The sequence below is a fragment of the Melanotaenia boesemani genome, chromosome 5 (assembly GCF_017639745.1).
Source record: "Melanotaenia boesemani isolate fMelBoe1 chromosome 5, fMelBoe1.pri, whole genome shotgun sequence".
Lineage (NCBI taxonomy): Eukaryota > Metazoa > Chordata > Actinopteri > Atheriniformes > Melanotaeniidae > Melanotaenia > Melanotaenia boesemani.
The window spans coordinates 20,884,095-20,910,894 of NC_055686.1; the positions used below are offsets into that span (position 1 = coordinate 20,884,095).

Consider the following 26,800-nt stretch of genomic DNA (forward strand, 5'->3'; position numbering starts at 1 on the left):
AAAGTCACATGACAGCTGCATTTTGCTATAAAGCACCACATCAAATGCCAGCAACTGGATATCATTTTGGATACGCATCATGGCTGATTCTTTAAAGAAACCCAAGAGAGCATTATAAGAGGAGGCAAAGAAATGAAAGAGCAATAGATTAGACATGAGTCAACATCAGACTGACTCAGTGATTGGAGAGAGCTCAGAGAAGAGACAGGATACTGAATTAGCCTTAGGTAGGAGCTGTCTAAGTGAAAGATTTTGGTTCAGTCGTGCAGCTTTAAAGGCAATAAGTGGAAATTCGTCACTTCTAGACTGAAGGAATTTAAAAAAAATCATTATGTGAAGAAGTAGAGGTGTAATTTCATCTGGAGTATAGCATAACGTCCCACACCATCTCTCTGCTGATCTCCAGCCCCGTTTTTACAAGTCGGTCAGTTCACACCTTCATGTACGTTAATTTGAATCGCCTCCTTCTATCTTCTCTCGGAGCCCTCGAGCCTCCTTCCCAATAAAAGGCTTCAGCCAGCACGCAATGGCAGCGTTTATTTTCTAAGCAAAATGGAGAGCCGAAGAAACATTCACCTGAAGACAACCAGGATCTGACATTACCTCGAAAAAAAACCAATGGTTGTTGGAGAAGTTCTCTGATAAAGAAAGGGACAGAACCCGGATTAACATGGGGCTTGGATTTCCAAAGAGGCGAGAGCTAAAGATGCTACAGTTTGACTCAGAGTGCTTCTTCTGGACAGTAAGTAGCACAAACGTTAGAAGTTACTTTGACATGTTCCACAAAATGGTGATATTGTTTTGCTCAGTGTGTTTGCACTTTTGTTTGCAGAAAAGAGAGTGGGGGGAGGAGCTACAGGGAGGTGTGACTCTTTACACAATTTGTTTAGGTCTACATGCAGTGCTCAACAGCAAACCTTGAGGTGAAACGATTTTGCTTTTCGCCTCTTTAACACTTTGATACACCTGCCACATTTTCTTGAGAAAATGCTTATATCAGGGTTAACAGATTAGATTATGATGACATCTCAGCATTTTAAAACTTTTGTTGGATGAGTCCAACTGAGAACCAAATGATGACATGTACTAGGTATGGCCAGTGCATTGACTCTCTTTTCTAGTAATAGGCTGGAAACACTGACGTGAGCCTATTTTAAGTAGAAGGAGGCCTCTCCTCCACCAGCACCTGCCAGATAACTCTATTTAATTACTTAACAAATATGATAAAACCAATCATATCTCTATCTATCTATCTATCTATCTATCTATCTATCTATCTATCTATCTATCTATCTATCTATCTATCTATCTATCTATCTATCTATCTATCTATCTATCTATCTATCTGATGGGTTTGGCTCCCCCTGCTGTTCAGCATTGGTAATTACATGTATGCAGGATCTGATTATCTCATCTGAAAACAATGAAACTATTTGGATGTTTTTCTTGCATCATGTTGGTTCACGTTGGAGATTATCTTGTTACATGTTTGTCTTAAAATCACAGCACAGTGGTGCCTTGACTGACCGTTTCTGTAATGGGAAATTTTCTCTCGCTGTGAAGAAAAAGTTCAATTCTCGTTTTCTCTCAGACGTCACGGAAAGGGTGTATTTGGATCTATGGTTGCTAAGTTGCTTAACAAAATAAATAATCAGTGAGTAATTTCTGGTGAAGAAGTCTGTTACAGAATATTTGAATTTCTGCCCATTACCAAGTCTTATAAAAGATGTAGTTTTAGTAATAATGATGACATCGGGTTAATAAGCATTTCAGACATAAACTGCGTCTCTTTGTGCGATGTACTATATTAATTTCTTAACATGTTCTTTTGTTTTCCAAGGTGTTATATCTTAACCAACCCTATAGAGCACGCAAGACCGCCAATTTCAGCGCTGCGCCAATAAAACGTGGGCGTGTGCGTAAAAAGCACACACAGAGCGCAGAAGGAGCAGGGACAGGCAGTTCGGAAACGATGCTAGGCGGTTGTTCTGAAAAGTAAAACTTGGCTACTAGACAGGTTCTTGTTTGTCTTTGACAGGAGATCCCCCAAGCGCCTGTCCAAGTACCAGTAGGACAGAATAGACTGCACAACTTCCGGTATGGCTTTCAAATGAAAGTCTTGGACTGTTAACAAACACTAACGGACTGTTTAAGCTGACTTTTTCAACAAAATGTATGACTAGCAGCACAGTAGTATTGCCATTATCGAACTGTTAGGTCTCCTGCATATTTGACATAAAGTAATGTATTTAATATATCAAAGACGGTTAAATAAATTAGGGTAGGGACATATCATCCCTTTGCTAAAATAGAAAATATGCTCTAAGAAATGTGCCATGTCAGCTTTTTTTAATGTATCCAACTGAAATATCAGTGTTAAACATAGACTTTGAATGCTGCCTGTGGTCTAATGACTATATACAGTTAAACTGGAACATCCTTTGTTGCAAGTCCAACTGCAAACCTCCCCATCTTTTCTCTAATCATTTACTCTTGTCAACACCACCAATCGGCTAGTTCATGCTGAGACTGAATTTAAAAGGCTCTTCAAAAGGAAGATATCTTTCTTTTGTAGTCTTTTCAGCAGATCTCAGCAACCCAGTTTTGAAAACTTTAAGAAGTGCTTAGAAAGAGATATAGGGGAAAAGATATCTGATGAAATATAAGACCAAAACATTGGATCAGAGAAGTGCAGACACATTGATAAGCTATTAGACTATTAACTATTGGATCTGTTGGACCCAGATTAAACTGGCACAGTGAAAAAGCCCTGTTCTACACAAGACAATGCTTAAAAAAACAATTTACAAGTGATCCATTTAATTTAAATTAATAGAGATAGCTGTAATCATGGTTACATAATTATCAGCCATCTTCATTCACCTGTTTGTGAACAGCTGTGTGAGACTAAAAAAAATCTGCTATGCACATGATATACTGTATTTGCCAGATGACTACTATTTGCAGTGAGGGTTAGGTGTATCAGGTATATACTGCTCTTTAAAGGGAAAAGACAAACACATATTTGCAATAATTTGCATAACAAATATTTGTCTTTGTTTATTGGATTGGACGATTGGATAAAATCTGAGGAAACAAGACATATTGGCATATTTTATGAATGCAACCTGCATACTTATCTGTGCTATAAATGCTATTTCCTTAAGAATGTGGCACCATTTAAAAGGGAAATAAACCGTCTTTTCAACGGTATAAGATATGTTACAAACAAGCATTGCTGCAACGAAAAAATAATCCACCAAACACACATTTCTGTATTTTTGGTGCTAAGTTTTAGTTCCTAAAATAATGTAGCTTAAAAACCTTTTTCAGGTTTCTCAAGTCTGAAGGTGCTGTGCTTTATTAAAGAAATGTGTTGATCACATTGTCCCATTTAAACAGATCTTTTTCATTTCAGAAAATTTCCCTACTTAGATTTAATATTCCCCTTGATTTGAATGGAACATTTTTTGTTATTTTGTATGATAAGTAACTGAAACACTAAACCCACAGATAAACCCACAGTTTTGATGAGGTAACAAGGCCTCATGTTAGATCAACGTTTTAAAGAAACAGGAAACCCCAAAGAAATGTTACGCGCCACCTGTTTCTGTCTTTATATTGAAGTAAATCTCTACTGTTTCCGGTGTGTATGCACCCTTGTTCTGTTCCACTTGACGCTCCTTTCCTCTATGTAGCGTTTGCATTGGGTTGAAGCCGCAGAAAAAAAGCGTTTCTGTAATGCGGGCGTGAAGCGCTCTGTACAGTTAACGGACGGCATCCGGAAGGAGGACAGCGGGGAGAAGGTGTTACCGGGGTTTCTCCCAGCTGGTCTGTCAGGATAAAAAAAATGTCGAACCGAAAGCACCGGGACAACCAGGAGATTTGCGCCCGCAAGGTCCGGGAGCTGGCCCAGTCTGGAGTAAACAAACACTGCTTCGAGTGCAACCAGCCTGGGGTGACATACACCGACATCACGGTGGGCAGCTTCGTCTGCACATCGTGCTCCGGAATGCTGTGAGTAGAAACCTGCTGCCGCTCCGGGGCTTGATTAATTCACATTTTAGCATCAGTGTTGAGGAGTAACAGATACTGATAGAGCAGCGGAGTAAAAGTACCAGGCCTGAGATTGCACCATGCACCGCCCTGTCACAAATGTACAGTGTATGTATTTTATTTTCCCCACGTTAACAGGGGGAGTTGGTGCAGCTGCCCAGGATGTGTGCGCACATTAATTTACGCAGTGTTGCCTCTTTTCTCTCCTTCTGTTTGCGTGTCTTCCAACAGCTTCATAAACGACAGACCGCTAGTTGGTCATTTTCCAGCTCTGAGTTACGTTTCATTTCGTCATGGTGCAGGTTTGACACACACACACTCTTTCTCCAGGCTCTTCTCCAGTGTGGGCGTGAGTGTAAGTGCGCGTATGTGTGCGTGTGTGCAGTCACAATTTGTTCTGCATGTTCAGCCTAGTCCCAACACACGTTCAGAAGACGGGCTCAGCACTGTAGTGAGTTATTGCGCAATCCTGCACAGCAGTGTCCCACTTTGTGTCCCCCAGCATGGAGAACGTAAGAGGCTCTGATTTCTAAAAACACATGCTCCTCTACTACAAGGGTGTGTGTTGCACCTTTTTTTTTTTACCCTAAATTCACAATCACATGTTTGATATTTCCTCTCCTACCTGCTCTTGTCCCCTTACTGTCCTGGACATGTGGGCCCACTATGACATGTTACACTTTGCTTGCTTATTTTACTCTTTCCATCTTTTCTCTGTGTCCCAGGAGAGGCCTCAACCCTCCTCACAGGGTCAAGTCTATCTCCATGACAACTTTCTCCCAACAGGAAGTGGAATTCCTCCAAAACCATGGCAATGAGGTGAGTGACGCTCCATCAGGGCCACCTGTTTTGTACTAGAGATTAGTCTTATGTTATTGTCTAACTGAAGCTGTTAGCTGCAGTTTTCACCCTTTTTGTTGAAGATTTTTATTTAAATTTTTTCCAGTTCTAATATGGAATAAGAAACGTCTCTTAAACACACCAGTCAGACCAAGCCCCGTGGTTGACCAATTCAGGCTATTGAACCACAGTCAGGTTGCTATGGCAACCAACAACGTTCAGCTGTCACATCCCCAATCTGAGCTGCAGCTCATTTAATGGTTACATTTTGATAACTATTGTTTATTTTTGCATGTTAGTAACTCCTTTTTTAACACAATGGAATGTAATTAAAATTGTACATTAATACTGAAGGTGAGGCACCCAACAGCACCCAGATTAGAAACCACAGGCGTGAAGCTACACTCATTGTCAGAGCTTACATCACACAGATAATCGGTGAAGTGTTTCAGGCTATCAGGTTGAGTGCACACTGGTTTTTATTAGCTTGTCGATGGCCTGGATATGTTTGCATGTCTGAGTCAAGTATAATATGCAGTGAAGCAGAGGTGTGTATTGTCCAGATTTCCATCCTCATCGTCATCTCAACAGCGATCCAGGCATCCAGTCATGACTCACAGGCAGTAATATTTGCTACAATCGGACTCTTGCTGCAGAAATGATCCACTGATGATAAAATCTGTGTTTTTGAGAGTCACTAAATTTCAAACAAAAATATGTCAAACAAAAATAGAGATTGTGGTTTGATTTATTTATTCTTTTATATCCAGCAATAAGACAGCAGCTCTCTCTTTTTTATTGAAGCCCCAACCAGTCCTGCTTGGTTTTGAAGTATTTACCTGCACAATGTGTGTGTTCAGGTTGGGAGAAGGACCTGGCTGTGTGTGTTTGACCCAAAGGCTGATGGCTGCCCCGACATGAAGGACTCTCAGAAGTTCAAAGAGTTTCTCCAGGATAAATATGAGAAGAAAAAATGGTGAGAATAATAAAACATGCAGATGTAACCAGATAGAGTCAGGGTTTCTGAGGTGTCTAGGGCTGCAACATTTGGACAGTTTTTTGATTAATCTTAAGTCTACAAAGTATTGGTTTAGTAAATTAGGGAATTATGTCCATTGTATTGCAGTTTTCATAACAGTTTGTTTTACCAAAACCTGTTCAAAACAGATGGTATAGATGATTGCAATATAATGATAACGAGTTTAACAAAGGTCCTAAAATTATATAAAAAATGAGAAGGAACCCAATTAAACAAATGACCAAAATGTGTACTGTAATGTGCTCATTGAGGATTGTTTAGCGGGTTTTGGAAGTTTTCATAACCCACACTTGGCTGAGAATATTAGTCTGCAGATATCCCAACACTCATGGTCATATCTGTAATGATAAGTCATCCTGGTCAAGCACTGCAAAACAAGCCCAAACCATGATACTATTACCACCATTTTTACAGATAGGGGAAAACAATCTGAAAAAAAGACCATTTTTCCAAATATAATGCTTCTTGTTCTTTCTTTCACTTATAAAGTTCTATTTTGGTCTCATCTGCCCACAACACATTTTCCAGCAGCCTTCTGCCTTATCCATGTGATGTGTAGTAAACGAGTACTACGTAATTTGTTGACTCTACATTTTCCCATTTGAAAACAGTGTGTCTGCCTGTGGATTGATGGAGTTCCAACTCTTAAAAGATGGTTTTGAAACTCTTTTTGTACAAGTAGGGCTTTTATGAATCTGATGCACTGCAAGGCTCAGTCATTTGCCCACTTCTGTTCTCTATTTACATGCTGTCTCTCAGCATGTAAATTACTATTTGTACGCTAATGACACTCATTTGTAAAAAAAAAAACATTAATCCTAACACCCTTGCTAATCTCACAGTTTGCTTTACTGATAATTAGTCCTGGACTGACACACATTTTCTTAATGCAGTGAGGATAAATTCTGTTTGGTCCCCCAATTTCTTTCTGTTGTCTTTCAAATCTTGGAAGTCCATCCATCCATTTTTTTGTCGCTTATCCGGGGTCGGGTCGTGAGGGCAGAGAAGCTCTCCCCGGCCACTTTTTCCAGCTCATCTGGGGGGATCCTGAGGCGCTCCTAGGCCAACCGAAAGATGTAGTCACTCCAGCGTGTCCTTAGTCTTCCCTGGGGTCTCCTCCAGGTGGGACGTGCCCGGAATGCCTCACCAGGGTGGCATTCAGGAAACATCTTAACCAGATGCCTTCACTTCATCTGGTTCCTCTCGATGCGGAGGACCAGCGACTCTACTCTGTGCCCCTCCTAGATGGCTAAGCTCTCACCCTGTCTCTAAGGGAGAGCCCGGCCATCCTGCAGAGGAAACTCATTTTGGCCGCTTGTATTCGCAATCTCGTTCTTTTGGTGACTACCCAAAGCTCGTGACCATAAGTGAGGGTAGGAACGTAGATCGACCGGTAAATCGTGAACTTCACTTTTCAGCTCAGATCCTTCTTCACCATGATAGACTGCAGAGTCTGCATTACTATTACTCTTCACCGATCCACCTGTTGACATCCCACTCCATCCTTCCCTTACTCGTGAACAAGACCGAGATACTTGTACTCCTCCATTTGAGTCAGGACCTCATTTCTGACCCAGAGAGAACACTGAAGACCATGGTCTCGGATTTAGAGGTCCTCAATGGAAACTAATCTGACTTACTGCCAGTTATATGGCTCAAACTGTGGCACTGGTCTTACAGAGACCATACAGCTCGTACAAGGGGGTCCGGTACTCCATACTCCCAGACCACCCCTCACAGGAGTCCACAGGGGACACAGTCGAACACCGTCTCCAGGTCCAAAAACACATGACTGCTCGGGCAAACTTCCATGCCCCCTCCAAGGTCCTGTAAAGGGTGTAGAGCTGGTCCACTGTTCCACAACCAGACCGAAAACCACACTGCTCCTCCTCAATCTGAGATTCAACTATCCAATGGACCCTCTTCTCCAGGACCCCTGAATAAGCTGATGAGGGAGGCTGATGAGCTTGATTCCCTTGTAGCTGGAACATTATTGGCAATGTCTGATAGATTAAGCACACATATTATTATTATTGTAAACATCCATTTGACCAAGCTCACATTATCCCCTCTTGGAAAGCAGTTTTAAAAATTAAGAGCAGTGCTATACAAACAACAATAATAACTGTTTCTTTCAAGCACCTCTGTAAAGACATTTCCTTTAGCCACAAACATGCTAAGTGTCAGATGTTAGCTCACTCACACTGTTAACATGACATAACATTTTAATTAACAGCATTTTACTTCAGCACGTTACTTTAGGTTGCGATTGAAATGGATTTCTCAGTTCTACACACAAAGTAAATACCTCTTATCTTAATTTTCATTGGTAGCATGTTAGCCTGCTGGCTTTAGCATTTAGCTTACAGCATAGTTATACTGTTCATCAGTTTGTCAAGCTAAACTGATTTTATGCTAGCAGTTTGGTGAAGCTGCTAGCATAAAATCAGTTCTTCTGATTTTTTTTTATTAAATAGCATTGTATAAGAATAGTTTTTGGCCCTTTTTTCATGAATTGTTCTGTGAGGTGAATCAGTAAAAGAGGGTAAAATTTGTTCCAAACAGCATCTCATTAGTTTGTTCCAAAATTAGACTCTCACTGTTTGTAATGAAGACGCCTCAGCGTATAATACCTGCTACTGTGCTGAAAATTTAACAGTCATTGTTCAGTGTTCAGTTTTAAGCCCTAAAAATGTGCTCAGTCCTGATGTCTTGTAATGAGATGACTGACTCAATGTTAATGGTGCCTTTTTTAAAGGCAGTTTATGACTCACTGTGTGTCCCATCTTTTGCAGGCATTTTTCCAAAAGTAAGAACCGGAGAGATGTGGAGGGTCCCTGGAGTCCAGGGGTCCAAGCTTTGCCCCCTTCCCATGGTACCTTAACAAGCCAGGGCACGTCCCATAATTTGCCCCTTAATGCTAGAGCTGCAAGGCCACTGGTGAGAGGCTTGATGTTTCCAGGTTGTGCATGAAGTGGATGGAGATTATAATAGAGATGAAATCAGAGGAATAAGTGAGAAACTTTTAGAAAAAGAAATGAAATGAAAGGAGGCAAGTTATTCAGAGTGTGCTAGAAATAATAAAGAAACAGCCTGAATTAATTTCCCTGTTGAGGCACAGATATACATATATTGGACAGTCAGAGGGCCAGATAGCCTCGATATCAAAGGCTCTTCATATGAATTATTGAGAAATGATGAAAGAAACTCACTGCGTCTATCTTTTCCATCTCTCTTTCTGTCTCCCATCTGCATCTTCCTTTGGCCCTTCATCTCATGTCCTCTAGTCTCAGTCCCAACTGCCTTCATGGGATCGAGCTCCTGCCATCTCACCTGCTGACATGCGGACAGATGCATTCACCGCTCGACCATCACGCTCCCAAAGCTTCAGAGACCACCCTCTGAAAGGTCAGTGGTTGATCTTTATGGGGGAATTTGGCATTTGCAGCATTAGTCTTCATACTTGTTGGTCCTTTTTTTTTTCTTGTATCTATGACACAGATCCAACCCTGTGTGGTATAGAAAGACAGCGACCAGGCTCCCTGTCGTCAGCACTGGGAAGTCAAAGCCACGCCCCCTCATTCCCTGCCCTTCCAAGGCCTTCAGGTGCACTTTATTTTCTCTCCTATTTGAAAAAAAAGAAGAAAAACAACAGACATTTTCAGATTGCGTTTTTCTTAACGTACCACCACTTAAAACAGGCAGCTCCACTGACTGTAGATGACAGCAGGGACGACAGTTTGATATGAAGTCAGTGACGTTTCCCTCTCTCCTTTCTTTGTTTGTCTATGACTCTTCTTCTCCAACCTTGTAGCCAGTAGCTCTTTCAAAAACCACTTCACTTTAGGTAAGACTTGATGCTTTTGAATGTGTGCTGAATGGCTGAAATCAATAAGCTCTTCCATGCTGTATCATTTATAATACATGGCCTATCTGTGGGTCATGCTAGCTATGGCTATGCTTCACATGCATGTGAATTTATGTTTGAGAAAAGATGCAGCTCTTCACACTTTAACCTATACAAATCACACTTGATCGGATCTTCAAAGCTTAGATTTGAGGGTTGGGAGGGTCAAAGAGATACACACACACACACACACACACACACACACACATACAGTACTTACTGTAGATACATCAGAGGGAAAAGAACAAGTTTAAAGTTGGGCTATTTTTAGGCCATGGCTGCTTCTACTGCTGCCCCCGTCAGCAGAGGGCTGCTGATATTTTGCACCACATTGGTGTTGAAGCACTTTAAAACTATGTAGGGCACAGCTGTAATCCCACATAAACATCCCAAACAAGTATTCTTGGAAGCTCAGGTATGCTCACAGATATAGTTGAAGCTGCACAGACACATTATATTCATGAACAAACCCCAGAAACATGCAGCTTGACTTCTGCATGCTTTATATCAGCAGATTAAATGAATCAGGTCAAGTCTGGTCTCTGCCTCTGTCTCCTCAGCTGACAGAGGAAGATGGATTTACATTTTATCCCAGTGCTAACTGTTCACTGCCTGATATCAGCATGTTGTGATGGCTGACGCTTGCTACATGCAGTGATGTTGTTATCCTGCCTTTGTTCAAGTCTGAGAACTTTCTGGCTTGCTGCTGTGCTTTTTTTTCTTTAATGTTTGAAGACAATAACTGTTTTTGCTGCATTTAGTACACACCCAGCTAATCCTGCCCTCTGAGAAGCCTTGTAGTAAGAAAAGTTTCTAAAATCACTTGCTTTCTTTTGGTAGTAAATTTACGGTGGCCTAGAGGAGCAAAACACAACAACACTGGACAAAGCACAAAAAAAAAACCAAACAAAATACGTTTCAGGATGTTGCAAAACAGAATACACTATTTGAGAAAACAACTAAAAAAAAAACAAAAACACTGCTGCTTTATTCATATATTCTATGCATAAATGTGAAGTTATATTATACATATACAGAAAGAAATTGTTGATCCAAAGTTTGCAATGTAGATTTTTTAAAAATATTTATTTAATCAATAAAAAAACACAGGGCCATGTCAGAAATTTCTCTCAATGTAAACTGACTCAGCTTGAGGTCCATTTAGTCGTGATCAAGTTTTTTATAGTTAACATAAAGATTTTCAAAAGACATGTTGTAAATTTTTGACAACTTAAAGCGGCAGTACTGAACCACGGCCGATTTTCACACTTGAACATTTTCTTACATCCTGTCTCTTGTCTGAGCTCTCTCCAGCCAGTAAAACTTGGTCCAATATTGACTCTTGCTCTGTCATTTTCTTTCTTTCTTTCCTTCGCTTCCTGCGATAATGTCTTCTTGCTTTTTTTTGCTGAATCAGCCGTGGTGTGCGTTCAGAATGCCCAGTGTGTTGGTATCCAATGGCTAACATGTAGCACAGTGCTGTAAAACACAGCTATCACGTGGTGCTCACGGCTGGAACACAAAATTGTGAAGTGCAGTTTCTCAGCCTCATGTACCCCGCAGGGCAATGATGGCTCCAGAAACATGCATAACGAATGTCAGTGTGCCATCAAACTCAGTGACAGAGTTTTAAGGTCAGAAACTGGTGCAGCATTGGTTTACGGACTTCTGCTCCACATTTTGCTGGACAACTAAGGTGATCAAAAATTCCTGCTTAATGGATCTTATAAGTAAGACTGAAGTCATCAAGTTTTGATCAGTGCGTTTCATTGTTGCTTCTATGAAAACGTACTTTTTAATTAACTATATATAATGACTATTATGAATATGCTTCACTAAAATCATGACCCAGACAAAGATTCCTTCACATAAATACAGTTATAAGTACAATTTCTTTTACATTTACTGAAACGTAAGGTACTCTTCACATAAACGCCCATCCTAATTTCATCATGGTTACTTTGATCCATATGCATTTGAATTAGAGGGCTCAGTCTTGTTTTTTTTTTTTTTTGTTTTTTTTTACTGCTTTCAGGTCGTACAGTGTCGGCCTCTGGGGCCACGGGGCCCTTCAGAGCTTTCCCCAAATCCCTCAGCGTAGACTTCGGGGGTCTGAGCCATCCTCAACCGCAGTCCTTGCCTCAGTCTCTGTCCCAACCACAGCAGCAGCCAGTCAGCAGCAGCCAGACAACGACGACGCTCAACAGCTCCAGCGGCCAGGACAAGTACGCCGCCGTGTCGCACTTGGATAGTGTCTTTTCTGAAACAACGTCAACTGCAGGTATGGAAGGGTTGAATTTCTGCTGTGATGTTCACTGTAAATTTTGCTTGCTGACACGTCAGAAGAGGTTATAACAGTAATTAATTGAATGAAAGACATTTTATTAACTACAGTTACATATGCTACTGTGGCTGTATTTCTGACTATTGTACTCTTTAAACCTCCACATTTATTTCATAAAAATAATTTATATATAATACCAATCAGAGGGGATTCAGTGTATTTTTACAATGCTGCATTAAGTCTTTGACACTGATAAGAACCTGAGTACTTCCTCTGACAGAAAGCTAAACAGGCAGAGGGGAGTATGAGAGTGCGTGTGATCCAGATTGTCACGGCCAGCTCAGCTGGGTTGCATAACATCCTTACTTCAAATGCCAAGCCTTGTAGCAACTGAATTATACTCATTGAGTTTGCTCCAGATCACGCACAGACTAATTCAAAGGATCGTGTTGATTTGTTTTAAATGATCAGCTGGTTTTGTCTAAATCCCAATCTGGCTGGTTTAATGCATACAATGCATGTGAGAAGTGATCGACAAGTAGCCTTGTTGTTTTCCAGCTTCATCACAGCCCTTCCCGCCTGGCTGAGTGGGAAGGTTATTGATTTTCTGCCCCAGATCACTTTGATTCATATCGTGGCTGAATGCAGAAATTATGTCTTTATTCAATTAATTCTTTTCTTCTCTGATAAAACTGAAGATCAACAGCTAGAACGTTCTCTTAGCTTTTTACTCGCATTTCAAGATTGTAGTAGCATTGGGTCTCTTAGATTAAGGAAAATTACTGGCTTGAGGTTATGTTGTTTGTGAATGTGTAAAATGCTTGCTTTTAGCTCCACCTGCTGGTCCTCCGCAGTACAGCTCCATCTTTGGCAGCAGGCTTTCATCTAGCTCTACTCCTGCCAGGTAGGAAGAAAAAGAAAACAGTCCTGTCAAGGCAGCTTTTATTTAGCGTGACAGATTTTTAAATTTCCCGTGCATGGAGCCTTTAAAAGGTCAAACCCTGATTGATCCTCCGTTTTACCACTTCTCTCAAGCTCCCCTGGCGTTGACACCGTCTCTGGCTCCCAAACTTTTGCAAGTGAGTCCAGATACAAATTACATTTATTCCGTCTTTGCTAACTTGCAGTCTTTTCATCTTTAAAGCTGTCCAACACCCCCAATTAGTCGGGGACAGAAGAGTTGGTTTGAATGGACAGGAATGTACTTTCTTCACCCAATACACTGTGAATTATCTCCCTGTCTCCTCCTGCCTCCCCCCTCCTTTCTCCTTGTGTGTCTCAGATTTCCCCAACCCATTCAGCTCCAGCTCGGCTTCCCAGCAGCCCATTGCCCTCTCCCCCAGTAACCCCTTCAGCAGCGCCTCAGGAGGTAAGCCCCATGTCCTGGGACTTTCAGGCATGACGCTCTGATACTTCCTGCTGCTTTTTCAAGGCTAAAGAAAACTGTTGCTGGTGGTAACTTCTTAATGTGGCATGTAATTACTTAAACTTTACTGCATGAGTTCTATAAACTATGCATTTTTTGGAAAACAACTTCAAGATCAGTCTTTGAAGAAAACTTCTGTGGGACTTGCTTTGAAGAAGGACTTCAAATTAAACACATTTATAGTCATTTTAGTTAGAAATAAATTCAATTGACTTTTTTGTGTGAAAGTGAAGTCCTAATTTACACATTTGAAATTATCTCAAATTAAATAAAAACAATAAAGAATAAGAAACATGGCTGATGCATAGCTAAGTAACATCATGAAAGACAAGTTTTTTTTATTTCAGTTCTCATTAGGAAACAATTAAGATACAACTAACTCTTGGTTGAGGAAAACAAGATAACATTTTGATTATTGCAGTTTTAACTATAGCTTAGTTTAATTAGGTTGAAAACCAAGCATGATAAACTATGTACACAGAAACATAAAACATGTAAAGATAGAAAAATAATTAAATTAGAAAAGCTATAATAAAGGAATATGAGCCTTTACACATCCAAAAAGAAATGGAAAAAACAAACAGAGCATCCATGTACACGTGCAGTGATGCCAGAAAACAAAGATGGCGTTTGCTCTGTAATGTGAGCCAAAGTTTCATTTTTAGACCTCTTGAGTTCTGTGTTTTTCATTATTCAACAATATCATGTACTCATGCATTCATTGATACTTTTGCCTGGTCACACAGCTTATTACTGCCTTGTGCCTCCTCTCTGTTTGACACAAACAAAAAGGAAAGCAGATCTTTGTTTCCTCTGTGGTTGATATCAGCTCTTTGTTACATGGATTAATGCTCTCCGTCGGATTTGGCTGAACGTGGGTGGTTCTTTTCTCCAGGTGACTCCAGTGCATTTGTCACTTCGCCCACCTCCATTTTTCCTCCACCAGCCTGCTTCCCAGCACCCGTAACCCAGAATGCTTTTCCTCAAGAGTCAGTCACCAATCAAGAAGCCAATGGTGAGATTTAATTTTTTGTCTTACTTTCCCAAACTGTCATTTTTGATAGTTTTTCTTTATTAATTATGAATAACCCTAAAATAATAGCCCATCAATTGACTATAAATTAATGAAACAGATAAATAAAAATACAAAGCTGTATGCATTTGCAAAGAAAAACACGTATGTGTGTTTTATTGTCTCTAATGTAAGCACTTGCCACTTTTATGTTTTAATAGAGTCAACAGTGATGACTTTTGGACTGCAATTCACAAAAGACATTTAAAAATGTCTTCTTGAATTTTATAGATCAAAGGAGAAACAAAAGAGACAAATAATGAAAATTACCATTTGCTGCAGATCCAGTTCAGAAGTAAGAAAATGTTGCCAGTGTTAGGATAGCAACCTAAATCAATTAATTAAAATCTTCCACTGCCAGAGAGAAAAGCTATGGAACAACATTTATTAGGGAAGACCATTTGTGCATGACTCCAAATGTAATATGGCAGCAGGATGGACAGAAATGTACTACAACAGAAGGAATTATATAAATCAGACAATTATAGCAAGGGAGATTTAAAACATATAAATAAGATGAGGAAATAAAAGGGACAAAGGGCAATAAATGTAATGCGATGCAGTAAACTTAATGGTCTTCATAGGAAAAGTTGTCTTAGACTCGATGTGCACATTAAAGACGTGTAAAAAAGTGCAGTCCCTTTACTGGCCACTTGAGGCTGGCTCTGCCAAAGAGCTGATCACTACAGAGTCCCATTTTAAAATAACCAACTTTTTAGCAGAGAAACCAGTTTACAGACTGGTATAAGATACATTTTCTGGTTTGACAGTTGGTGTCGGGGGCTTTGGCGCTGATGCATTAAGTCAAGACAGGTGGGTTGTCCAGAGGATGTGCATATCATCCTCAGGTACTTACTGTTAGAGATTGGATAGTACTATTTGTGTGACTGATTTAATGAAACAGACACTGACAGGTTTGAAAATAAATAGTTTATGACTTCTGTTATCACCACTTTTTTTATGCAGTGGGCAGCCATGTTGGGACAGATGAGGTTCCTCTGACTTTATGAGTTTGGATTCTGACTTTGGAGGTGTTCCAGTATAATTCAGAGCATTTTGACTTTGGAATTCAAGTGGTCTGTGTCACATAAATAATTTCCATCTGTTACTGTTATCTGTTATTACAAGCTAATGTAAACGAACATAACACAGAAGCTGCAGTTGGCAATCCCAAAGTGTGTAATGAAATATATTTCCTTATTTGTCTTGGCTATCACTAAACCATATGAATGTGTTTGGTGTAAATATGAAAAAAGAAAACTAATAATTGAAAGGAATAGTACATTTTACTTCATGCCATAGTTGTGGTAGCCTGTGTGACATCTACTGTATGTTAAATAAGGAGCTGAGATCCATCAACATGCCACACATGTTGAATTATTTTGGCACTGGCGACCAGTCGGCAGTCCACAAACACTACCTGACACACCCAGCATGAAGCCGTTGCTATGGGTTGTTATGTTCCCACACCTCTGAATTTTTTTTCTTTTACATTTTGTGCATTTAGGCTTTGCCTCCTTCCCTACGTCCGACTCTCAGTCCAAATGCCCTCGGCCCATGTCTGTGAACCCGTTCACGGTGAGTGCCTGTTTTCTGCCCCACGGACAAGTGCACTTCAGGGGGTGGAGGGGTGGGGTATTAAGGGGGGAGCTAATTGGTATTTTTGGCAGGTTGGTTGTGAACTTTAAGAGGAGTGGTAAGTGAGTGCTTGCTGCTGTTTCTCACCCTGCCTCTCTTGTCTTACAGGGAAACGTTTACCCCAGTCGGGGGACGTCGAGAAACCCTTTCATCTGACTACCCCTCCCTCCCTGCTTCTCTGGGAACTGAGGGAGTAGTGAACTTGAGAAGTTGCTGCCATTTCAAAGCCTCTGGAGAATTTTCACCCTGTTAAGGAGAGCCGGACCCTTCCTCTTGTTCTCTCCTCTATGTCTGTGTTTACGTGTTTGTGGACGGGGAAAGAAAAAAGTATGAATGTAATTATGAAACTGTATGTATGAGAGAATTGGCCTGCTACGTTTGTATTATGTGACATTGTATGTCAAAAGGTGTTTGTGTGTCAGTAGAAGCCACCTCAGGGCTCTGTGGGAGTCACAACTAAAACAATGCCTCTTTAATTTTATCCAGAAATGCACACATATTATACACACACATGCTGCTGCTGCTATTGTGCTTTCATCTCCTGCTTACAAGTGCAAAAAGACACTCAAAAAAAGCCCTCCGGTAACAACATGTCTTCTGCTTTAATACCTTTGAGTCTGAATGGTTGATAGGCCAGTCGAGGCTTTGACCCTGCATCTCGAGTCTCTACAAATGGTTTTAACAGCCTTAACAACCTCCTGATGCATGTGAATTAGCATCTGAAGAGAAGATGGACTTGTCTCTGTAATATGTGTGTGTGTATGTGTGTGGAACATTTTTTTTTTTTTTTTTTTTTTGGTAAGGTTTCTTTTGAAGGATGATCTATGTTTTCCACTCTCAGGCTGCATGTGCTTAGAGGGCTAAAAGGAGATCCTAATGAATGTAAAAGCAAATTTCAGAAAAACTTAAGTAAAACTGTATTAAAAAAGGGGGAAAAAAATTGTTCGCTTCATATACTGGACCAAAATGCTTTCACTGCATTTTTTCCTTTCTTCTTTATATATATATATATATTATCCTCTTCAGTTGACATGAGGGTTAAGTTCTTTTTCCTAATTTTGCCAAAAAAAGAGAATAGAATTTCATGTATTAACGTCTTTGTAATGACAACAGTTCATGTTCATAAAATCAACATGTTGCTTCTTATGATAAATTCACTTTTTCTGCGTCTCTGGTTATTTTTAGTTATGTGAAAGAAAATATCAAGTCAAACCATCACAAAAAGATATTTTCATGTGCACTGAATATTATTTTTAGTTTTCTAAACAGCAGGGGGCGCATGACAATCAGTTTGCACCGTCCTTGTGCTTGAGGTTACTTTTGGATGCATGTTGCATAACATGCATACTTCATAAGCATACAGCACGAATATAGAAACCCTTTTAGAACCAGCTGAATGACTATAATAGAGCGTTTAAAATATTTATTTGAATGCGGAAGTTATTAATGCGTGATAGATGTGTTTTTAGTTTTTTTGTTTCCCCAGTTAGATTTACTAAAGAAGGGGATGGAGGTTTGACTGCATGGCCAATCAGTGGAGATAAATAAAAACGCACAGCTCTCGGACAGTCTGACTTCTAAAAATAACTTATTTATCCTGTTATAGCGACTTAATCTGCTGCACATCCAGCAAGCACGATTCCACAGTCAGAAATGACTGAATTCCCAGAAGGCTTAGAAGTTTGCTGTGACCTTTGGTTTTCATTTCTGTGTGGCGAGTTTCTCTTGCATTAATCGGAGTTATTTGGAAAGAGGTATTGCTGAATCTACTTCCACACAAAGCAGAGGGAGCATTTTTACAATAAATAGAACAGGATGGACTCGTGGAAGCGCCACGGCTGTAATCTTACTCCACACAGTGGAAGTGCTGCTGCCTTCAGGTTCTGTTGGACATTATTAGAGCTAGTAACCTCTGAGTTCAAAAAAAAGGTCATGAATGTGAACTTACGTTATAACAGGGGAAAAAAGACAAATGAAAGAAGTTAAATGAAAAAGCAGTAATTTTATGTGTAATATAAAATGTACAAAGAGATAATTTATTTTTAGATGCTACTGTTTGGTGTGCTTCACAGTAAAAAACTGAACCTAAAGGGTTCAGTTAATTTCTGTTATTATTATTAGTCCACCAGAATAAAAACAAAATAATAGCAAGAAGCTTAGCCCCCCCTTTTTAAATATAGCTTACAAAGAGATGTGTAGATTTTTTTTCCTTTTTATTTCTGAGTAAAGCAACAAAAAAGCGGGATAGTTTTTATATTAAACGTGATTGACGTTTATTGTTTTTATTGTAGATTTCTATATATGCGTCATTCATTTATACCTCCACATATCTTGCACTGATATTCTGAATACCTATTTTTGTGTATTTAACTATATTGTTTTTCTCAATTATTTATGTAATCTTGTTACTCAAAGAACACTAACACCATACCTAAATTTATTTTGCAATATTAACAGGAGTAAAGTAAATGTTTTATTATTCTTCTTGTTATTATTCTTATTATTGTTACTATTATTAATATTATTATTTATCACAATTTTATTTTCTAACTGGATTAACGTGTGATTGGAAGTTGTGCTGTCGGAGCTCTGGTGAAGTTCCTGAACGCACCGTGTTCCAGAGTACTAGTACAGCGGTGAGTGACAGTCCCGCTCCACGGTAGCTACTCGGCACTACAGCCACAACAGAGGGCAGGGGTGGGGGGATAGACTGAGAGACAGCGTGCAGCGAGATGGGGTCCGTACTCTGTGATGTGCAGTAAATGGGATTAAACCGCTCAGTCAACGCAGGGAAACACTACTACTAGTAGTGGTAGTAGAAGTGGAGAGAAGGGGGAGCAGGGAAACGCTGCGCCGCATGTGCTCGTCCGTGTCTGCCTGGAAAACTTGTACTGGTCCGTCTGTTGGAACGAAAACAACACTCCCAAAAAAGACTGGAGGGAACGATAGCTGCAGCCATATACAAACCTCGGTTTAAGCTTATAACCTCTGGGACTTGCAGCAGCAGCAACCCGAACCGACCTCTGCCTCTCACATGCCTGCGTTGATGTGGGAGAGAGGGGAGCAGTGGACCCGGGGGATGTTTGAGTCACCTTGCTAAAACTTGCAAAAAAATAAAATAAAAAAAAGAGAAATTTTAAAAAGTCACGTTTATTTTAAAGAACACACGTGGATGCCATGGAGAGCCAAGTGGTTGAGCACCACAGCAACGAGGACGTGAGGAAGAGCGGCTACCTCCGCAAGCAGAAGTCCATGCACCGGCGCTACTTTGTGCTCCGCGCCGCTTCGGAACGTGGCCCGGCCCGTCTGGAGTACTACGAGAGCGAGAAGAAATTCCGCGGTAAGGCCCCCGTCCCAAAGAAAGTCGTGGCGCTGGAGACCTGCTTCAACATCAACAAGCGGGCCGACTCCAAGAACAAGCACATGATCGTGCTCTACACCCGGGCGGAGAGCTTCGCCGTAGCCGCCGAGAACGACACGGACCAGGACGAATGGTACCAGGCCATGGTAGACCTGCAGTGCAAAAGTAAGCAAAAGTCACACACACTCACACACAAACACGCGCGCGGGGTAGTGAATGGGGAGAAACGTGGCAATTGCCTGCAGAGCTGAAAAGTAGAAGCGCGCATTTTGGGACATGTTTCATCACTGCTTTGGGTAATAGGGAATATTTAAAAAAAACATAGCAGCTTGTCAAGTTAGTGTGTGGGTGCCGTGGTTGTCCTTTTTCACTTTTAAAATGCTTTTATAATTATTTTAAGCTGTGCAGTGATTACTTTTGCCCTCTTAAAACAGATCTAAACTGTCCATAAATGGCCTCTGGCTGCAGGAGTTTGTAAACAGGCTGCACTGTGGGGGGTTTACCCTGTCCAGTGGGTCTTATCATGCTGGTGTCAGGCTAGATATTTGGTCTTAGTTGTCTTCCAGAGTCTTTTGTGTTTTCCTCTGTGGGCCTCAGCTATGTGCAAGCTTTGCTTCTGTGTCCCAACTGCCAAACACACCCTTTCTTCTTGTTTACTGCTCTGCTTTTATGCTGACACCACAATATCACAGAAGGCATCAATCCTAGAAGTGCATGAATATTAAAATAAATAAATAAATAAAATGAAAAATAGTCGAGACAAGCTGATAAGCCCTTTACTACTCAAACATTAATGTTTATTTCATGATGACTGAGCAGCTTAGTGTCCCTTCAAAACTCCTGTGTAGTGAGATCTTGCAGTACTGCTTCAATGTGTATGAAAATAAAAGGGACGAAAAATCACCCATGTAGATTTTTCTCGAATGGTGTCTATCAGGCGCTGTGTAAACACAGCTGTCACGGGAATAGTGTTGAGCACAGCAGCTCCAAATCACCTGTTAAACCTTCCTCCCTCCCAGTCAGGCCCAACAAGGGAGACATGAGGCAATCCTCACAATCGAAGATTCGAGTTCAAGGTACTTCTCGTTCACATGACCTGCTGCTCTGTTACATAATGTACCCGAGGAAAGATAAGGAGTCCAAACCTGATGGACAAAACTATGCTAAACTTTACAGTAGGTTTTAAAGGTCTTAAAAAGTTGCAGGCATAACAGTAGATGCCTTGTGGGAATCTGTTGTAACTAAGCAGATTTGGAGTTGGTGTCAACATTGTCTTAACACACCTAAGCCTTTTTCTTTGCGTGTATACAGCACTAACACTCCTAAGGATTTGGTAAATTTCTGCAGGATAAAGAAGTGGGAGATGCTTTTCTTATTTTCAACCTAAAACATCACCAAGAGTGCTAATAACCCATGTCAAAAAGTGAATGCTTGCAAATATCAAATGCATTGAAAATCAATTTTTAGATGATGGAATTGTGCAGGTGAGCCATTTTAATTTTTAATTTTCAGCTCAGACGTCATCATGTTTGGGCCACAACAGGCCATTTTTGAAATAACAGATCTGAGGTGCACTGCGCTGACAGCTTCTTGTCTCTTTCCTTTGTTGCTACATGTGCTGGGTTTCTTGTGTAAATCACCCTCGCTGTCAAAGACAAAGGGCTGCGGCTGGCTGCTGTGTAAACTTGCACACAGGCATTTTCTTGTGGTATGAACTGCAGTTCGTACACAGTTACTTTTCATAGGAAAACGAGGCCACACAGTCGTGCACTTTGCCTGTATGAGCCTTGCTTATGCAGGAATATGTATATATTTGGTTTTAAGTTGTGGAGAGGGTGTTTGCAGGTTTATGGCTAATTGCTAAGCATACCTGCATGTCTAAGTCATTTAAACACACAAGTTGCATACAACACCATCAAGATTCCTGCCTTCAATAACCCCTACCCTGGTATGTGCAGCTCATACAGTTTCAAATCTTTGGGGTCTGTGTGGTGATTGAGTCCCTCATTACACGCACTGTCTGTCCACCACTTGCCCTGCTGGGGAGACAGAAGAATTCACAGCCTGGGTGAAACCGAGGGGCACAGAGCCAAGAGATGCTGCAATGTCTGTGCCACATAGTTTCCAGAGGACCACTCCCTCAATCTGATACCTGTGGAGCAGCTCAGGTCACCTCTTTAAAGCTCTGTGGTTGCTAGGGTGAAATTTTCAGTAGCTTCTGGAGTTAAAGGATGAAGTTCAAGCCTCATATACATCCAACTGAAGACCCCCCTGTCCCCAACAGCATGCACTACACCTGAGAAATTCACCAAAAATCAGCTCAGAATCAGCCCAACGTTGCACAGCCTTCCCACTGCAGCCAGCAGTAATTAGACACGATCCAGCTGCTGTGCAGGGCAGAATCCCAGTTATTTATTCAGCTGAATCCTGTAAGACCCTTTCAGGCAGCGAGTACAGTATCGGTCTTGAGGACGGCTATTTGCTCAGCTATTAGGAGGCAGTGGAGTGTGTAAAGGTTTAACCTCGGCGGAATGGGCGAAGGTGCAGCCCGCCGACGTGGTGCGCCGGCTCTGGCAGTTCAGGCGACACCTCACCAGGAGCAGCAGTGAGTTGACCTCAATAAAAGAATGCGATAAAGTCCAACTTTGGAGCCAGTGGTTCTGAATAAGAAACCCTATCTGCAGACACACCCGCTAGCTGACCAACGTGCCAAAACAAACACAACGACAAGGAGATAAAAACTTTCTCTGATTCAGTGAGTTAAACCTGATATCAAACGTTATGTCAAACAGTTAAATGTTTGGGTTATTAAGCAGAAAAACAAGCTGTTTTTGTTACCAGCCGTCACATTTATCAGTTTTATAACTTGAATAACACAAGTCAGTTTGATAGACATCAATCTGTGCTGTGGGAAGTTGTGATTGGCTTTCATCCTGCATTTTTCTTCATGATTTCACCAGTAGAAACAAGACTAGAACTAATCATTACAACTTAAGTGCCCATATATTCACATATGAATGAACTTTGAGTAACTTTTTAATAATAAACTGAATATTTTGTTAAGGTTTTCACTGTTGCCGTTTAAAGATGCCTTGTCAGGGTTTTAGAAATTTTAATTCCCACTCACACTGTTTTCTGGTTTCAAAGAGTCAGTCAGCTATCAGAACCAAAAGCGTCTGTTTAGATGGTGTTTTTCTGATTTCTCTGTAGTTAATAACTGCAGCGCTGTAAATCTCTGTGGGAGATTAGTTCTATATCTTCAAAGCTCCATAAAATGCATCTTTAAGTCCTAAAGGAGCCCCATCCGTTTCCAAATATGACTTGGATATACATGCTGATCCACAGATCTCTCTTTACCTCTCTATAAACCTGCTCTGGATTAGGTTTGTGGATTACCATCGTGTACTTTTTGATTCTTATAACCTCCAGAAAAGTAGAATTTTTCTGTGAATCACGCCAAACTTTTGTGGCAAATGCTCTGATCTTGAGTGAACCAGACTGGAAAATACGCAGACGGTGTGTGACTCTAGAGTGTTTTTATCTTTGAGTGTTATTTGGCCCAGGAGATCTGGATCTCGCTGAACTGGCAGATTAAATGTTAAGCCATGCTTAAGCACTGCTCATCTCCCTAATTAGGCTGTAATTATGGTCTCGAGGGGTCAGCTGGTGGTGGCACAGTGGAGGCTGTGTGCTAATGAAGTCAGAGGTGGTTGTTGTTGAAACTCCTCTCATGTGCCGCCGTTTTCTCAGCTGGAGCAGAGCTCAGTCCAGGCTGAAGAGCGGTGCAGTAGCTGCAGGGTATTTCCTCTGCAAAAAAAAAAAAAAGAGTTTCACATTAACACCCTGTAATGTCTCTCATCCGGGCTTCAGCATGGCCCAGCTCTAACCCTGGCGTGGATGAGATGGACTTGACGTCCTCTGCTTTGCATCTGCTGCTCCAGTGCTTCGGGTCAGCGTTGATGCAGCTTGCCAGTTAAGAGCTGTGGTTTGATCGACGTCAAAGCAAAGCTCGGGGAGATATAATCCATTTAGTCAATTAGTGCCAATGTGTTGAGTACCATAGAGCCACTGGGGCTTTAGATGCCTCGTAACCTTTTACAGTGGGCAGTATTGATCACTGTCGGTGTATACGAGACCATAAGTGTTGTTGGGGGGTGTCAGGAAGTTCTGGAGTTGGTATTAATCAGCTAAACGGAGCACAGATTAGATAACTGGATCGAAATTAGTAAAAAAAAAACTTTCCTGTTTAGCCCCTGTTTTTCTGGGATGTAGCATTAGTTTGTAGGATAGATCAAGTTCAAACATGTTGAGGTAACTTTTCTAAAGTTTTGTATTACATTGGTCAGCTTTCATTTAAAAAATAAGGTTCACACATGGAAAATGTTAAAAAAAGAAGCCTTTTAAAAGCTGCTTTTTGGTCCACATGTACACATCTCTCTGTACTCTGAGACCACAGAGAAGTTCTTAAGTGAATTTTGTTTAGTGAAACAGGTATGCATGGCAAATTTACCGGGAGCAGTATTGGTGTATGAATCATCGCTGAAAGTGTCTTTGTCTTGTCACTGCTGCATGACTCTTTAAAGATGAGTAAGACTGGCAATCTATTGTATTTTTTTTTCAAATGATTGTTATTATTTTTTAGTTAAAAGCTCTAATAGAAAAATTGTCCCCATCTCCCCATAGTGAAGTTTTTTTTTTTTTTTAATTTGGATCCAGCCAGTGATCCATATCACTCCCAAAATCTAATCACTTGTTCCTTATTCTATTTCTGAAATTTCCTGAAAATGTAATTAAAATCCGCCCATACCTTTTATGAGTTATGTTACTATCAGACAGACGAAAACATAACCTTCACCTTGGTGGAGGTAATCAACACAAATTTAAAAATCCAAAACCGAAGTTGATGAAACTTCAAATCAGAAACTGGTATTTGGAAATTTTAGTTTCTTATATTCAACAAACCTTTTGCAGAAATTTACTTTTTCCTGTTTGGTGTATTTTTGATGCATCCTTTCATATTGGGGGTTAGTGGCTCAGCTAGGAAACTAAGGTAATAACTGAGCACTTTATCATACATGCAGGTAACAGCATGTTTTATTTAATCCGTTCTAAATATTATAAGCTGCTGTGCAGTTGTGACAAGAGTGTACTCTGATCAGTTTGACAGCAGATTTTCCTTTTTATTACAGTTATAAGATTGCCTGTCTTGGACTTCTTGTATAATTGTGTGTATTTCCCTGCTATTATACTTTATTAAGACTCAATTCTAAAATGCAGTTTTCATCCTCTTTGGAATATTTGAAGAAGGAACTCATGATAATGTTATGTTAAAATTTATTTGAGCAGTTGGAGCTCCAGAGACGATGGACTGTAATAGTAGAGCTTTATTCTTCACTTTACACTCCTGAGAGAATTTTCATAACTCCTCACCACATTAACCATACCTACCAAGATGGCTGCCAGTTTTGTGCGGGCATCTGGTTTCGAGCCTTGAACTCAGCTTTCTTTCGTGTCCTTGCGTCACCGATGATTTCATGCGCTTGTGCGTTTGAACGTGCACTTCTAAGCTAACGTGAACCAGATGTGAAGTGGACCTGAGGCGGATGCCAGTGCTGAGGAAGCATTGCATCTGTGAGTGTGGGCCTGGATTGGAGCAGGATTACAGCTGCCAGAAATGGATGAAGACTGAGGAAGTGGAAGAGCTAAAGGGGGGGAAAAAGGGCACACATGGCAGCCAGAGATTAGGCTGACCATTTCTAATGCTGGGTGGTTGACTTCTCTCTTACATATTCCTAATCTTTGCTGAGGAGAGGGGTGGGTTAGTGAGGGCACAGTAGCTGAGATGGAGGCGGGTGAAGCGTGGAGACAGTGTTGTGGTACAGCGCTGCATGTTAGGGCAGTGAGGTCAGAATCATTAAACCGAACAGAGTGTGAGCCAGCCGGTTCATTGCCAGAGTACTTTTCCCAGATTTACGGGCTGCATTAGCTAACTAAAAAGTCCACCTATAAATTTACCTTTGCTCTCCAGCAAATTCACTTTTTTTTTTTTTTATAGAAACGCATCGTTTAAATGTTGCTTGATTGAAACTTAAAAGATAGCAGTAACAGAGACAGTTTAAAATAGGTCTTATAATTTTACATCTCAGCTTTAAACCAACCAGAATCCTGCCCAGTGGCATAATGAGACCCATTTCCTCCTGATTTGGGTGATAACCATAACAATAATTAGCCTGATTCCCAGAGAGGGGGCTGTCAGTATCTCAGCGGGCATCTGACTGCCTTGGGGCACCTCTGTATCCTCTTAACACTCACACGCATCACCCTTAAAGCACAAAGGCAGCTAGTGCATTTGCTGCCAGAGCTAATGCCCTAATTTACCATTTTAAAGGAAGTGACCTCAGTTTGCTCCCCTCAAAAAAAAGAAGAAAAAAAATAATCCATTGCATGTGCTGCATATTTGAACCTAAAATTTTGCATAAATGCTAAAAGACAAACAAGCAAGCAAACAGCACAACTGCTTCAGCACCAACACCTCCAGTAAAATTTCAGTTGGGAAAATTGGAAAACTAATATAAGGCTACGAGATTATTCAAAAGGGAAATAGTGTGCAAAAACTTAATTTATGAACTCTGAAATTAGTGCGCTGTTAGGGTTGCATCACGGTTAACTGAATATTTTTTCACCCTCATTCAACCAGCAAGCTTCACTCAGATGCTCCATTAACTGCAGGTGTGTTTAGTTTCCTCCGGCTTCAGTCTTTGCATTGATCTCTAGCTGAGGGCCTTTCTCTTTGCATAGGGGTGCTGCACAGAAGCTGAACCTCAAAGCAAAATATGTATGACAGCTTTCTCAACGTTCTTGTTCAGTGCTTCAGCTACAGAGCTGTAAAAAATGTGGAAGGGGAAAGCTGGGGGATGGTAGGGGGGATGTATAATTCATACTGCTATGAGCATCCCACTCTTATGTAACAACAAGGAAAAGGTCGGTGATGTTGGGCAGTGGTATGTCAGTCTGCATTTCTTTTAAGATCCTAGCAAAAAAAAACAAAAAACAAACTTGACTCAAAAGCACTGAAAACCTTCATCGATAAGTCAAGCAAGCCTGAGTGGCCCTGAGATCAAGGGTGTTTGTGTGTGGAAGTGCTGCTGAGGACACGGCTGAGGTTTAAGGCTGCACT

General features: G+C 40.8%; 2 protein-coding genes across 5 annotated transcripts in view; both read left to right on the forward strand.

The window, feature by feature from the left end:
* Nucleotides 1-17,419, forward strand: part of agfg2 (ArfGAP with FG repeats 2) — a 41,550-nt gene extending 24,131 nt beyond the window's left edge. The window contains exons 1-14 of one of the 4 annotated variants that reach the window (XM_041985059.1): nucleotides 3,645-4,017; nucleotides 4,782-4,875; nucleotides 5,757-5,872; nucleotides 8,731-8,875; nucleotides 9,223-9,343; nucleotides 9,437-9,541; nucleotides 9,750-9,782; nucleotides 11,878-12,123; nucleotides 12,958-13,030; nucleotides 13,162-13,205; nucleotides 13,409-13,495; nucleotides 14,448-14,567; nucleotides 16,132-16,202; nucleotides 16,371-17,419. In XM_041985059.1, coding sequence (XP_041840993.1) covers nucleotides 3,851-4,017; nucleotides 4,782-4,875; nucleotides 5,757-5,872; nucleotides 8,731-8,875; nucleotides 9,223-9,343; nucleotides 9,437-9,541; nucleotides 9,750-9,782; nucleotides 11,878-12,123; nucleotides 12,958-13,030; nucleotides 13,162-13,205; nucleotides 13,409-13,495; nucleotides 14,448-14,567; nucleotides 16,132-16,202; nucleotides 16,371-16,418 — 1,470 coding nt within the window. In that variant the 5' untranslated portion in view covers nucleotides 3,645-3,850 and the 3' untranslated portion in view covers nucleotides 16,419-17,419. Of the gene's footprint in view, nucleotides 1-3,636; nucleotides 4,018-4,287; nucleotides 4,876-5,756; nucleotides 5,873-8,730; nucleotides 8,876-9,222; nucleotides 9,344-9,436; nucleotides 9,542-9,749; nucleotides 9,783-11,877; nucleotides 12,124-12,957; nucleotides 13,031-13,161; nucleotides 13,206-13,408; nucleotides 13,496-14,447; nucleotides 14,568-16,131; nucleotides 16,203-16,370 lie in introns of those variants that run through there. The other 3 variants (XM_041985061.1, XM_041985062.1, XM_041985060.1) reach the window with 3 other exon arrangements.
* A 1,497-nt stretch (nucleotides 17,420-18,916) lies between these two features.
* si:ch73-335l21.1 (insulin receptor substrate 1-B) overlaps nucleotides 18,917-26,800 on the forward strand; it is a 47,373-nt gene continuing 39,489 nt past the window's right edge. The window contains exon 1 of the mRNA XM_041985053.1: nucleotides 18,917-19,788. Coding sequence (XP_041840987.1) covers nucleotides 19,440-19,788 — 349 coding nt within the window. The 5' untranslated portion in view covers nucleotides 18,917-19,439. The remainder of the gene's footprint in view (nucleotides 19,789-26,800) is intronic.